Source organism: Idiotropiscis lumnitzeri, chromosome 11 (assembly GCF_059441095.1).
Source record: "Idiotropiscis lumnitzeri isolate Australia: NSW breed Sydney's pygmy pipehorse chromosome 11, RoL_Ilum_1.0, whole genome shotgun sequence".
NCBI classification, from domain to species: domain Eukaryota; kingdom Metazoa; phylum Chordata; class Actinopteri; order Syngnathiformes; family Syngnathidae; genus Idiotropiscis; species Idiotropiscis lumnitzeri.
In genome coordinates this window covers 22679495-22694152 of record NC_142401.1, presented here as the reverse complement: position 1 = coordinate 22694152, position 14658 = coordinate 22679495, and the positions used below count along the sequence as shown (strand labels likewise).

General features: G+C 41.2%; 1 protein-coding gene across 2 annotated transcripts in view; it reads left to right on the top strand.

Moving 5' to 3' along the window:
• Nucleotides 1-14658, top strand: part of plxnb1b (plexin b1b) — a 160304-nt gene that overhangs the window by 63760 nt on the left and 81886 nt on the right. For both annotated transcript variants that reach the window (XM_088309882.1, XM_088309883.1), the window contains 8 exons: nucleotides 2614-2722; nucleotides 4048-4935; nucleotides 5284-5418; nucleotides 5564-5686; nucleotides 12135-12228; nucleotides 12335-12501; nucleotides 12635-12786; nucleotides 13769-13874. In XM_088309882.1, the coding sequence (XP_088166008.1) occupies nucleotides 2614-2722; nucleotides 4048-4935; nucleotides 5284-5418; nucleotides 5564-5686; nucleotides 12135-12228; nucleotides 12335-12501; nucleotides 12635-12786; nucleotides 13769-13874 (1774 nt within the window). The remainder of the gene's footprint in view (nucleotides 1-2613; nucleotides 2723-4047; nucleotides 4936-5283; nucleotides 5419-5563; nucleotides 5687-12134; nucleotides 12229-12334; nucleotides 12502-12634; nucleotides 12787-13768; nucleotides 13875-14658) is intronic.

Sequence of the window (14658 nt, the reverse complement as noted above, 5' to 3'; positions counted from 1 at the left end):
GAGAGATCAACTGGCTGACTGTCTAACTAAAAAGGGAGCATCTCCAGCCTTGTTACTCAAGGCTCTCCATTAAGGGTATTGGAGAATTAAATAAACTAACCAACATACTGTTCACATAGTTAAAAAAAAATACACATTCATGTTATATTGTAATTGAAAGTAATGTAATGTTTAATGTTTTGTTGCTAAATTGAGCAATTGTATTTTATTTTGAGTAATAACCTTCACATGCCACACTGCTAGGGGGCAGTGTTACTTGGGGAAGGGAGGTGAGGGCACGGGGAAATGTTTTTGAAGTGTTTTTGCTGTGGAGGCAAGGAGAGAAGTTATGAGTTGTGTTTACGAGTTGTAAACATTTGGGGTTTTCATTCAAGCTAACAGCTGCTTGCTGGCTGCAACATGCCGCATGCCATGGCTTGCGTTCTTTCTTTTTTTTGTTGTTGTTGTCTTTTTTGTTTTTTTTAGTCAAAATTATTTTCTATTAATGAAACACGTGTCTGTCGTGATACACATTGATATTGATTTATCGCCCTGCTCTAACCCCCTGCCTCCCAACTTTCTTTGGATGATAACACTCATCTTGGGGTGAACCATATGGGGAAATAAATTAGTTGTGTGGATGATTTCAGGTGTTATTATTACACATTACTTACTACACATTATCCATCCATCCATCCATCCATTATCTGTACCGCTTCTCCTCACTAGGGTTGCGGGGGGTGCTGGAGCCTTTCCCAGCTATCTTCGGGCAGTAGGCGGGGGAAACCCTGAACTGGTTGCCAGCCAATTGCAGGTCACACAAAGACGAACAACCATCCACACTCACACTCATACCTAGGGGCAATTTGGAGTGTCCAATCAGTCTGCCATGCATGTTTTTGGAATGTGGGAGAAAACCGGAGTACCCGGAGGAAACCCACGCAGGCACAGGGAGAATATGCAAACGCCACACAGGATGGCCGGAGCCGGGATCGAACCCACGACCGCTGCTGTCTCTCACTGTGAGGCCACTGTGCCGCCACTACACATTATTATTATTATTATTATTATTATTATTATTATTATGCGGCATGGTGGACCGACTGGTTAGCACGATGGCCTCACAATGTGGGGGTCGTGGGTTCGATCCCAGCGCTGGCCTTCCTGTGTGGAGTTTGCATGTTCTCCCCGTGCCTGCGTGGGTTTCCCCCGGTCACTCCGGTTTTCTCCCACATTCCCCAAAAAAAAAACATGCATGGAAGGTCGATTAGATACTCTAAATTGCCCTTAGGTATGAGTGTGAGTGCGGATGGTTGTTCGTCTTCGTGTGCCCTGCAATTGGCTGGCAAACAGTTCAGGGTGTACTCCACCTACTGCCCGGAGATAGCTGGGAAAGGCTCCAGCACCCCCCGCGGCCCTTGTGAGGAGAAGCGTTACAGATAATGGATGGATGGATATTATTATTATTACTATTATTTTTATTATTATTTAAAACTTCAACTTATTCTTTCCCAAAAAACGTTATCGCTATTATTAGGTGAAAATCCAATTTCAAGAGTTACCACATTCACAAAATTTCACATTTTGGGCCACAACAAATTTCACAATTCAAAGCAATTCCACTTCAAATTCTCAGAAAAACAATAACATAGCCTGTCATTGTTTTGCAAGGTACCTCCTGATACTTTCATTTTCTGATATCCAACTACAGTGCCCAGTATGCAGTTGCGCACTGAATGATTTTGCAGTTTTTCTTCACACACATTAAAGAAATAGTTTTGCCTAAATCCTTTCTTTACTATTTCTGGATTTACTCAAACCTTTCCAGATTCAAAATATTTTCCACACTCCAAAATTTCATTCCAGAAAATTGTGAATTTTCAAAAGGAAATTTCCCAATTTTTTTTTTTTTAAACGTATTTACTAAGTTGTTTATCACGTGGATCGCTTGCTCTCCAACGTATTATGCGTTTTTGGTGGAAAGGTCAGTTAGCGTAACGGTTTTTGCTGTTGATGTGTTCCATCTAATCCAGCACGTCTCAATTATCTTCTTGTTAAACCCCCAGGGAAGAGGAAAATATGTCATGCTACCCCAACTCTCCATCATTACTACGAATAGTATCATTTTTGTATAGAATTGTTGTTAGGACACTTCTGCATTACATTTTATCCTTATTAACTTTAAAGAAAACACAAAGAAAAATATAGAAAACTTACAACAAAGAATAACTTTATGCTTCGTATTATCGTTTAGTCCCTCTCTGCCTTGCTAACATTCTCTCTCCACACTCTGACAATGAGAGCGCCACTGCCACCTGCTGTGGTGGATGTGATGGTTCATTCTAGTATTATAATTATTTTTTCAAATATCTCCCCTGGGGTCTGCGCCCCTTCTAGCATTGCACCACATCTCTCTCTCTCTCTCTCTCTCTCTGCGGAGCCCGGTCTATTATTGGTGCAGGACTTAAATGGCATCAAAGGTTGCTAGCTGGAAGTGCTATCAAGTCAAAGACAAAACGCTGAGCAGAGATGTGTTGTTGAAAGCACAGATTGGCATGAACTAATTCAATTTCTATATACAGTACTTGCAATATGTCACTACATATTTGTGGTTTGTGTCCTATCAATTTTCAGTTGTCGTGGTTGCGTTCTGAGCCGATGGGGTTGTAATTGGTGTGTTCACCAGCACACATGTACCCACCACCCCACCTGTGAGGAGGGTGCTATCATCTATAATCAACATGTAAGTTACATCATCCGATTATTTTCATCAGAATTCTAAGCAGCAAGGAAAGTAAATAACCCCAAAATTTCCATTCCCATTTGAAGTTTTTTGCTTGTTTGTTAGAATTTATTTTATTTTTTTTGATTTAATGATCGTCTTCTGGTTTTAAAATGTGATAAGTGGTGAAATACTGTCAGCAAGTTGGCATTGTCATTGCTTTTTTGACACTTTGGAAATTTATTCATATGCCCAATCTGACTGACAATATTGAGGAATTTAAAAGATCTTGCTTTACTATCTTCTACCAAAATCAAAAACCAAAACCATTTTAATTCCGTGTAAATAACACATCAATTGAGATAAAGACTGATATTGAATAGCAATGAATTTGAATGAATTTACATTGTTCCTTTTTTTTATTCTTATTTGAAATTTAAATTTCAACACACAATGTTGTGTAAGTGATCGTTTCACATTACTGCGAATGATCGTTTTTTTTATTTTTTATTTTTTACATCCATGTGAAAAAACATAGAAGACCTAAACAAAACCGTACCTCTGATTGAATTTCTGGATTCTTAAAAGACATAAAAATACATCAGTGGACTTGATTTACTTTAACATTTATAATCAAACAAACTATTGGGGTTTGCACTTTTGAGTGACAGTGTTAAAAAAAAAAAGAAACTGGTGGTTTGCAGTTTACAATTCTGACATTCAACCCCAAAGTATTATCATTTATGCAGGAGTGATTTGTGACAGAAGAGTATCATCGATGGTCAGGAAAAGTTGACAGGATGGTCATGCGACCAGCTATATTGTATGGTTTGGACACAGTTGCAATGACTAGAAAACAAGAGACAGAGTTGAAGATACTGAGTTTCTCAGTGGAAGGGATGAATATGGACAGGTTCCGGGAATGAGAATCTGAAGGGGAAAGAGACTGTAATTTTAGGAGACAAGGCAAGGGCAATAAGGCCTTATAGCAATGGTTTGGACGTGCAGTGGAGGGACAGTGGATAGCTATAAAAGAATGCTGAAAATGAAGCTGCACGATAGGAGGCAAAAAAGAAGACCAAAGAACAGATCTATGGAGGTGGTGAAGGAAGGCTTGTAAATAACTATAATGTGAGCAGAAATTGCAGAGGAAAGGGAGAGATGAATAGGACTAAGTCCAAAGTAAAAGCTGATTAACAAGCTATTGTAGTGTAGGAAGATTACAGTGCAGTTATTTGTGTTCAGTTCATTTTTTTATGTTGTTTTGGCTGTTGGTTTTATTTTTGTCTCATCTTCTCCCCATTTGTCTACCCTCCCACCACGCCCCATCACCCTAACCACCACAGTTTAAACTACCCACCTCAGCTCCTCCCACGACCAAAACAATTAAAGTTTTCACAACTCACACCACCACCACGACTTTGGCCACAGCCACTACTACAACCGTCACAGTTGCTCCCACAACATTGGCAACAACTATTGCCACAACTACGGCTCCTGTTGCTGCACTGACTACTCAGGTGCCGACCCTCCCACACACCACTGCTCCTCCGATGACCACCACACACACCACCCATCAACTCCAGAGTATCCTGGCAATCACCAAACACGCACCTATGACATTTCCACCCCTCGACACTACAACCAGGAGGGAAGAGTCTCTTGATGCAGGGGAGAGTATGTTCATCACCGACGCTGACTTGGAGAGTGCTGCAGTTACGCCAAGGACAGAATTAATGCAAGTGACTGTTGATGGGGATCTACAGTCCATAATGCCTCTGGTCATCCCTCCTCCTGACTCTGACATGACTGAGGTGATGACAGAGTTGCCCCATTCTGACACCCAGGAACTTTGGGGAACACTGAGCTGGGTGGAACCATTCAACCCGACATCATCTGGCTTCCCTCTGCCTACATCCTTTCCAATGGGCGAACCAACCGACTCTGAGTCTTCCATCTCATTGGATCTGTCCCAGGCACCAACTCCAGTACCAACCCTAGACTCTCAAACTCGGTCTCAAAGCAGGGACACCAACCCTGATGTGCTCTGGCCCAAAGAGGAAGATGACAACCCTGCTAATGGGACTATCCTCGCAGAAAACGACACTGCAACTTTTTCAGCTGCCATCGTGCTTTCAGGTGATGGTGAAGTTGACCATGCATCCCCAGTTTATCCCCATTTGGTGGATACTGAATTGGACTACCAGTATGATCCTGCTGACTCCTTCCTCCCGGTGAGTTTAGAAACTGTTGCCCTGCTCTTCCTTGTATTACAGTACTCCACATCTTAATTAGGCCCCAAAAGCCATACCCTCTCACACCTCCCGATGGGACTTTATCCTCGAACTGTAGGACCTTGCAAATCATTTGACACCTCTTATTTTGTGTGTGGGGGGGTGGGGGTGTGTGTGTGTGTGTGTGTGTTTACTTTTGATTGACAGAATTGTTTACTCATTCAAACACACACACACACACTATACACACTCACACTTTTAGGGAAGTGGGTAGTTGTGCTTTGATCAACTGGCGAGCAAGAACCAAGGAATTAGTGTTTTTGCGCATGTGCCTGTTTTGAGCAACAGGGGGATGAGGGATCCTATGTCAGCTGGGGTTCTTCAGCTTGCCCTTGTGTGGAGAAGGTCCAGGGTTCATCGTTGCTCCCTGTCAGGGTGGAGAGGAAAATCACTTTACTTGCCCGCAATCTACACTTGTATCAGGTAGAACTAACACACTCACACGTGTGCCCACATGTACACATGCACGCGTACACACAGGCACAAACATGCACAAGCTCTATCAAGCAGGATTACCATTGCCGGTAATCCTTTACCTACACAAGTCTCTTTTTTTTTTTTCCTACAGGATACAGAGCTGGACTACCAGTGTGTGTTGGTTATTGAAGGCCAAACTGTGGTGGTGGATGCCTATGTGGAGACTGATGACATGAATCCATCCAACTTTGACATCACCTGTCAACTCCACCAGGTGTGTTATTGTATGGTGGATATAAAAAGTCTTCATACCCGTGTTCAACTACCAGGTTTTTGTGACATAAAAAAATAAGACCACAATAAATCATTTCAAAACTTTTTTCCCACCATTAATATATCTTGAACCCTGTGGAACTCCATAAAACAATGAAATATTCTCAAGAGAGGAAATACCAATAAACTACTGACATAATATGCTTGCTAGGATTGAACCCACGAGTGGACGAATTAACTTTACTACTCAGAATTGATGATTAACACTTGCAGTTGGTTAATCACGATGTTTTTCGCATCTCATCTTTGGATTGGCCTTTTTACAAAGAGCTTTAAACTTGTATGTGTGCTGACACCACCAGAATATGGCACTCTGTGGAGCTGTGAAATGTCTGGCCTCATATGTCTGCACGTTTCTTAGAAAATGAAAATATAGATGATTATGGATCAGCATAGTGTTTAGCTTTGCTAGCTTCGTCTTGCGCTAGCGTCCGATTCCCATGAGTCATAAAACATTCAGCCTCGCGCAACCACTAAACTGGTGGTGAGGAGCAAAGCCATCGGCGCAAGTTGAATCTCCATCTTTGTGGCCAAAACATTCTGTCCAATGACGCGGGAGAAACCAGCAGTGCATAACATGTCACAATAATCACCAATTAACAAAATAAACAAAACAACAAAACACCAATTGAAAGCAATGAAAGCCCTTTGCAAAACTGACTATAGTGTATATGGCTGGAAATATTTTACCAATAATGATATCGGTAGCAAGTCTTTCCTCATATACAAAAAAAATGCTCAAGTAAAATAGAAACAGTGAAACAAAAACATGGTTAAATTTTTGTAGTCTTCCTACAATGTTTTGTTTTACACCTAAGGCTGTCACAAACACATCTTTTTAGAATGAATTATTCCATCGATTACTCAAGTAATCACCACCTCCCCACATCCGCACGTCACTTACAGTCACATTGGGTCTCAGCTTGCAATGTGTTTACCATAGACATGTCTCAAGCTATTCTAAGCTAATATTAGCATTCTTGTGGTTTAACACGAATGAGTTTCCAATTGCACCTGTGTCACATCCTAATATGATATTTTCTCGGCCCAATCCCATTACTTTCCCTTAAGCCTTTTTCTTTGTCTTCCCCCCTTCCTCTTAAACTTGTTTGGAAAGACAAAGACAAAGGGTGGAAAATCAATCCCCCACGGAAATGGGAACGCACTAGATCCACCACGTCATCACTTCTGGTTGCGTGCAGGTTGTGTCGTTGGCAGATGAGACATTACATCCTAATAATAACTATATTACGTTAAATATTGCATAACACAACAATGAATATTGGATGCCAAACAATTGAGAAGGAGCCCAGCCTCGATGCTATTAGCCCTGACCGCAAGCCAGCGAGCGTTAGGCAACAACTTTTAAAACACGGTTAATTACAATAACCTGGAAATATCTAATGAAATCTTGAATGTTATTGGTATGACTATCAATATTCATGACATCCAGAAGCAACAGTACTTTACTACCTGGCTTCTAAGCATTGTTGTTTGGTCTTAAAGCCAGCTCTACGGAGAGCGTTTTAACCCACAGCTCAAGACATGTTGTTGCTGCAAAGTATTGGACATCCAATAAAACCATGTGTCCACACTATGAAACACAAATATGCGTGGGTTTCCCCGGTCACTCCGGTTTTCTCCCACATTCCAAAAAAAAAAACATGCATGGAATCTACGTGTGCCCTGCAATTGGCTGGCAACCAGTTCAGGGTGTACCCCACCTACTGCCCGGAGATAGCTGGGAAAGGCTCCAGTACCCCCCCCGTGAGGAGAAGCGTTACAGATAATGGATGGATGCATATTATTATTATTATTATTATTATTATTATTATTTAAAACTTCAACTTATTCTTTACCAAAAATCTTTATTGCTATTATTAGGTGAAAATCCAATTTGAAGAGTTACCACGTTCACAAAATTTCACATTTTGGGCCACAACAAATTTCACAATTCGACATGTTGTTGTAGCGAATTATTGGACATCCAATAAAACCACGTGTCCCTACTATGAAACACAAATATTACACTTACATTTATGTGTTTCCCGCTTTTTCTCGTTCGTTGATATCATTTCTGCAGACATTGTATTTGTTGCCGGGTGCGGCGTGTGTAGAATCTAGGGAGGTCGGGGTCTGTCTTGTGGCCCTACCACAATTGTTTACAGAGAATTGGGACACGTCTTATTTGTCGTGAATGCGCATTTCAAGGGGGGACGGACAAGACGGACAAGTAAGGGGTGCTATTGAGATTGGGCGCTAGTCTCGAATCACGATGCAGTAATTTCCATCTAGCTGCGTTAACTACGTTTAAATTGCATTGGAAGATTAATTACATGTTATCTTGCAGTTGATTGCTTCCTTTCACACAGACAACCACAGTTCAAATCCCAGTCTTGGTTTGAACCATATGATGGGTATGATCCTAATTCCAAGCCATTTTCTGTGTTAAAATTTAGTTGGGTGCATAGGTTTCTAAACTATCCCAACGTAATTACTGTTTTAAGACATGTCCCTGATAGAGAAAGTCTGACTGCAGTGTCAACTTTGCACCAGGAGAGGGTGCTAATAGACTGTGATAAAGGTAATGATTGGTTTAGAGTGCATATATGTGTGAATGTTCAATGGTGCCTGGAAATACCTCAAGGCAAGGGGGGAAAAAAAAGCACCGACCATTTTTTTTAAGTCTTTTTTTCCCAAGCCATAATAACACCCTGTCACGTCAAAGTGTTGCAATGTTAGTTTATTTTGAAGCAAACAACTTCTAGGTTTTATACAGAAATTTCTTGTTTGCACACATTATTATTATGCACATTATTCACAGACTTAGTTTGGAGGATCTTTCCTGCTTTCCCTTAATGGCGGCCGTCAAAGCAAAGTATAGTTCTTTTCATGTGTTGGGATTTCTGAGTTTCTTCAATACTTTTCTATTTTTTACATTTTTTACGAGACATCACTACACAACTTCAATACCTGGCCATTTCTTTCCACCTGATTTCCTCTCTTCACTGACATTTCAAAAGCCCTTTGTCATTCTGATTTGCGTTTGCCTGAAAGCTTATGCAACCATATCCCCGGACAACACAAGACAGTCCAAACTGTTTTTATTACGTTTATTACTGTTGATGAAAGACCACATAAATCCCGGTAATTGTCATCACAAATCAATGGAGTCTGTACCACCCGCTTGCGTAACACTCAAGAAAAATGCAATAGTTCAGTTCCACGTGCATGGGGTCCATGTCAACAAAGATGTACTACTATGTCTCTAACCCAAAGCGGATCCTCTGAAAATGCCAGAAGTGTCAATATACAATACAATCCAACTTTATTTGCATTGCGCATTTCAACAACAGTAGCCTCTGTAACGAAGTACTTTACAACTCCTGAAGAATGTCATGTCATTTTGCTTGAGCTTTATAGCTTTCACAACAGTGCAGCGTGTCTCTCTATCATTCAGTCGTCGATTTCCAGAAATAACTCATATTCCGACAGATATGTTGAACCATGTTATGATCATTAAAACTCTGGAATCGATAAAGTTTATGCTGAACATGAGGACTTTAAAATCCAAAAATAGATTATGGGTGTCAGTCATTTTTATCACTTGCCAAATCATTATGGTTTCCAAGACAATTGTGAAAACCGTGTAAATGTATAATCACCTCATCATATTATTACATATTACAAAATTTCCCCTGCACTTGATTGTCATATATTGTACATTAGGGCTGCCCAAGAATTAATCAATATTTATCATGATAGACACATGATCCATCGCAATATAAAATACCTTCTATAAAATGTGCGATAGTAGCAATAATCAGGACGAAAAGCCAGATCCCAGAATCCTGCGTGCTATAGGCAGAGGCTACAGTATGTCGTTAGATTTGTGCCACAATTACAAGCTGTGGTGCTGTGAGGTAGCTGGTCGTTTCTGTCCAGCCTCACGGGGCGGGGTGCTGTCTGGCAGTACAGGTTAGTTCGGGGCCAGTGATCTGTGCAGTACAGCGCCAACCACATCAATTTACTGGAAATATGTGGCGTGTATCTGGCTCTCATCCATTTTATTCTGTGCCTATGAGAACAGCATGTACCTGTGTGGTCGGACAACACCTCAACAATTTTCCACATAAACAACCAAGGCGGGACAAGGTTCACCCAGGCCTCCCAGCGCCTTCTCAAGTGTGGTGGTCCCCATGGCCCGTCTGCGGGCCATGTAACTTCAGGAAGTCATGAACCTGATGGCGGACTCGATGTCCGACTGGGACCGCCAGAAGAGTGGCGTCTCCACCCGGTGCACACTATTTCTCATGTCGTGTCAGCATGGCGGAGGACAATCACTTTGCCTTAGGACTCCAATCCACTGTCCCCTTTGGTTTTCCATGATGGCGGGCAACAGCCCTTTGGGCCAGGAGGTGCTGGTGCACCCTTGGCCGAAGTGCCTTCTCTGTACCTTTCCACCTCTCCCTCTATTTTGGCTAATGTTTCAGAGGTTTCCTGCAGTCATGCACCGCTTTTCTTCTTTTGACCAGTCCGGACCTGGTTTCCTCTGTTTCTTCAGCCTGGGGGCCCTGTCATCACGTCAACTTGTGTGTTTGGCTGTGTTGGGGCCCCACGCACTGGTGACACCCTGCTCTGAGTCAGTTAAACAAGCCATTCCTCATGCCAGGGCCCCATCTACTCAGCTGCGGTAGTTGAACAAGTGGACATTGTTTTTGAGTGCTTTGTCAACCACAAAGTGGACTCTGTGGTTTGCTCAATTCCCGCTGTTTTGGACGTCCTGCAGTCTCTCTCGGTTAATGGTCGCACTCCTTCTACTCTAAAGGTTTGTTGCAACTTTTCATGCTTGTCAAAGTGGATAATACAGTAAATAGGCACCAGCACCAAGAAAAGCATTACGTTGCCTCACTTCAAAACTGAATAAAGAGGGGTTGTTTAGTGACTGGTCCGTTGTCCGTTGCTGGGCTTCTGTGGGCATGAACCGGTGACCGCACAACTCATGTGCACATGGGACGTTGCGTGACTGTCATCAAGCGCAAAGGAACAAGGGAACGGTCGTTAACGTAAACAAACATGTCTTACCCAATGTCATGTTTTGTATAAAAGTGGATTCCCCAGACAGCAAGAAGTAACCCAAATCAAGTCTATTTTGACGTAGTGCCTATTCACAACATTCTCACCTGGGACACATTGGGACAAGGTGCACATGTGTGATTTTATTTTTTTTCCTTCTTCGTTTTTGTTCTTCGCCATCCACGATCAGGCTACACTTGAATTGCTCTTGCGGTTAACACTTCTTCCTCATATGAGACCAGGCCATCTGAGAATTTGGAAAAAACATTTAATCTTGTGAACTGACACTACTAGGGTTAAGGGGTAAAAAGAGGACTAAAGGAGTATAATTAGGATTTTCTCTTAAATGTACTATAAAGCTCGTTAGCCTGTAGAAATCCATAAATTAACTGCATCATTGTTTAAGTTGCTGTTGTTAAAGCGCACTTGTTTTAGTACTGAAAGTACGGCATGTTAACAAATCTCCTTTGAAGGGATTTGGTGGATGGATTTTTTTTTTTTTGTAAAACCAGATAAAAAAAAATCAAACCTAGTTAACAATTAACATGAATTGAAACACCACAGCAGTGGTAAAGAAGGTCCACCAGCGTCGGCACTTCCTGAGAGTCCTCAGGAAATTCAACCTGGACAGGAAGCTGCTGCTGGACTTCTACCACTCGTCCATCGAGAGCCTGCTGACGTACTGTGTCTCCACCTGGTACAGCGGCTGCACTGAGGCGGACAGATTGAGGCTCCAGAGGACGGTCAAAACAGCGCAAAGGATTATTGGCTGCCCTCTCCCCTCACTGTCGGACATCTACACCGCCCGGTGCCTCAGCAGGGCTCTCAATATCGTCAAAGACAATACCCACCCAAACTCACACCTGTTCGACCTGATGCCCTCTGGCAGGCGCTACAGGTGCATCAAATCAAGGACTAATAGACTGAGAAACAGTTTCTTTCCAAGAGCCATCTCCATTCTAAACTCGCACACACACACACACACGACCACCCTTACCTTGGCAGAACAGCAACGTGATGTGTTTTTATATATCCTATCCAGTATTATTTTCCATTGCACTAACTATTCTCTTATTTATCTAATTTATATATCTATCTGAATTATTGTTGTATTGCACTGGAGAGGGGAGCTCTCTAATCTCGTTGCACACTTGAGTACAATGACAATAAAGGGATTTCTGATCTGATTCTGATTCTGATACACTGGATGGTTTTTGTTGTTCACTTAAAGTAATTTGGTGACCCAGATCTGGTCCCTGGCCCTTGAGTTGGACAATTTTTATGCACAAGCTAAAACAATGTTGCTTTTCTAGTACACATATTCTGCTCTCATGGAGGAATATCAAGCTATGGTGTATGTGAAGAGGAGGAACACATTCCATGTTGACAGCTACCCTGATCTTTATGGTGAGTTGTTTTTCTATTGTCTTCACTGAGTCTTTTTACGGCATGAAATATTAACGGTCAACCAAAAATCCACGTCTGCTGCTCTTGTGTCCTTGTCAATGTTCAGTGACTTTGTACAACTGCTCGGTGGGCCGCACTGACTGTAGTCGCTGCCACACAGCAGACCACAAGTATGGTTGTGTGTGGTGTGGAGATGCACAGGCCAGTTGTTTATATTCTGGTTTATGTGTTGAACCTGTACAGCAGACATGCCCTCCTCCGGTCATTCATTCTGTGAGTACTTCCATTTTTTTGCCTTACAAATGAATTATTGTTGCAAAATGTGATTTAAGTAATGGATAGTTTTCAAGTTTAAAAAAAAATCTATTGAAATAAATGTTTTACAAGTGCTGTCTACTTTCTTCAGATTGAGCCACTGTCCGGCTTGCTTGAAGGTGGCACGATGGTGACCATAACAGGCTCCAACCTGGGCCAAAAAGCAGAGGACATCCTCAATTCTGTGTCAGTGGCTGATGTGCCCTGCATTGTCATAACAAGTCTCTATGAAGTCTCCTCCAGGTAATAACAGCTGCGGTCTTATTAGAAGGATGATTTCATTTGGACTTTAGTCTTTTTTTGGGAGGGGGGGTGTTATTTTTCAATTAATGCTAGTTGATTACCCACATGCATATCTGTCACAGTCAGTCCTTGACCTGACATCAAGCCCTTCATTTGTATCGAGCTGTACAGTGCGGACGCAGCCACGGATCGCTCATCTAAAATACATCCCATTAGGGAAAGAAAAATGAAGAAAGCAAACTCCACAAAACTGCCCGCAAGAAATTTGTGGTTTGCTGCATTCTTGTTTTGAGGAAAGAGTGTGGTCCTCTTCTGATGCCTTTGACTTTGGGGAGAGATTTGTCTCAAAATCATTAACACAATGACATACATGATTTCCACGATTTTGTGATCTTACCTTTTTTGGGTGGGTGCTTTTATCATGACTGCTTTCTCCCAATATTTTTAAATTAAAAACGGTTCCCTCGAACTTGTTTTAACTAAACATGGAAGATGTTCTCCCACTGATCCACAAATACACATTTGACGATTCACATGTAGTCATGATAGTCGTGGATGTATTTGTATGAATTAGAGGTAAATCTCTCTTTTTTCCTCAAAACAAGAAGGCAACAATGATTGAATAAAATTCATTCTGTCCCTTATTTATATTTGAAATCATTGCTTCTTTTCTCACAGACTATTCGGTTGTCATTTACCTGTTATGTTTCGGCCACAGTCTTTCACCTTCCTCCGAGTGCCACATGATGGTGTCTCGTGACTTGTCTTTATCAGCTAATGTTCAATGAACATTTTCGGTTTTAAAAAAGCCCGGCCACTTTTTCATCCACGTTTTCGTCATCACATTATTTTTTTCTTGTTTTTGCCTGAATAACAAGAAAATTCCTCTCCTTCACTCAAGTCATTTTTTTTAGATGTGATTGAACGTGTACTCAAGTATGGAATGTGAGTATTTTTTCTATCTTTGATGACTGTCTTGCAGAATTGTTTGCCGAACAAAAGCTAGTAAAGGAGAGAAGGTGGGCCATGTTTCTGTCGAAGTGAGCGGCGGACAGTTTGGCTTATCCAAACAAATGTTCAGCTTTCAGGTAATTAGAACAATGTTTAAAATGTGCAGCAAAAATCTTTGTATTTATGCATCCCTTTAGAGTAGTAGGCAGGGGCCAAACGTGTGTCCTTGGTCAAAGAATTTATTAGAAGAAATTGTAGATTTTTGGGGAGTTGTGAGCACGAAAACTCAAGCAGGCATGGTGTGAACACACCAATTCCACACTTGTAAAGGTCTTCGTTACATGTGAGGTGCCGTTGGAATCAAAGGGGCCTTCAACAATGCTTTTGATTATATTGGATTATATAAAACGTGTTGATACATCTTTCCATAGCGTGTCCAAACCAGGATTTAATTGTTTTGGAATTTTAATTATAGTTAGTTTTAATTTAGTTTGAATTTAGTTTTTTAAATTTTGTTAGCGTTTTCAGTGTGGCGGCTTGTTGGTTTTAATATTAGTTAAAAACATTTTAAAAAGGGTTTCATTTGCGAGCGCAAGATAAAAAATATAGATCATGGTAAGTATTGTGTAGTAAAATAATTTACAGAAATGTAAATTATTATTTTAAAAACATTTTTATAATGCAGGGTACATAACAGTTTTAATAGTCCACAGACTTTGAATTACAATAAGTTAAATGCATTCCGCTTCTAAAGTTAGAGACAGGCGTGCTTGTCTCTCTTTTTCTCTTTGCGCCCTAATTATAATACAGTAATGCCAGAATGCCTTGTTTGTCAGATAGCCAACTTCTAAAATGCATTTGTGGCTTGAATTAATGTTGAGAAGTATTAAACCCGGTTGTACAGTTTATTTTTTTTTTATA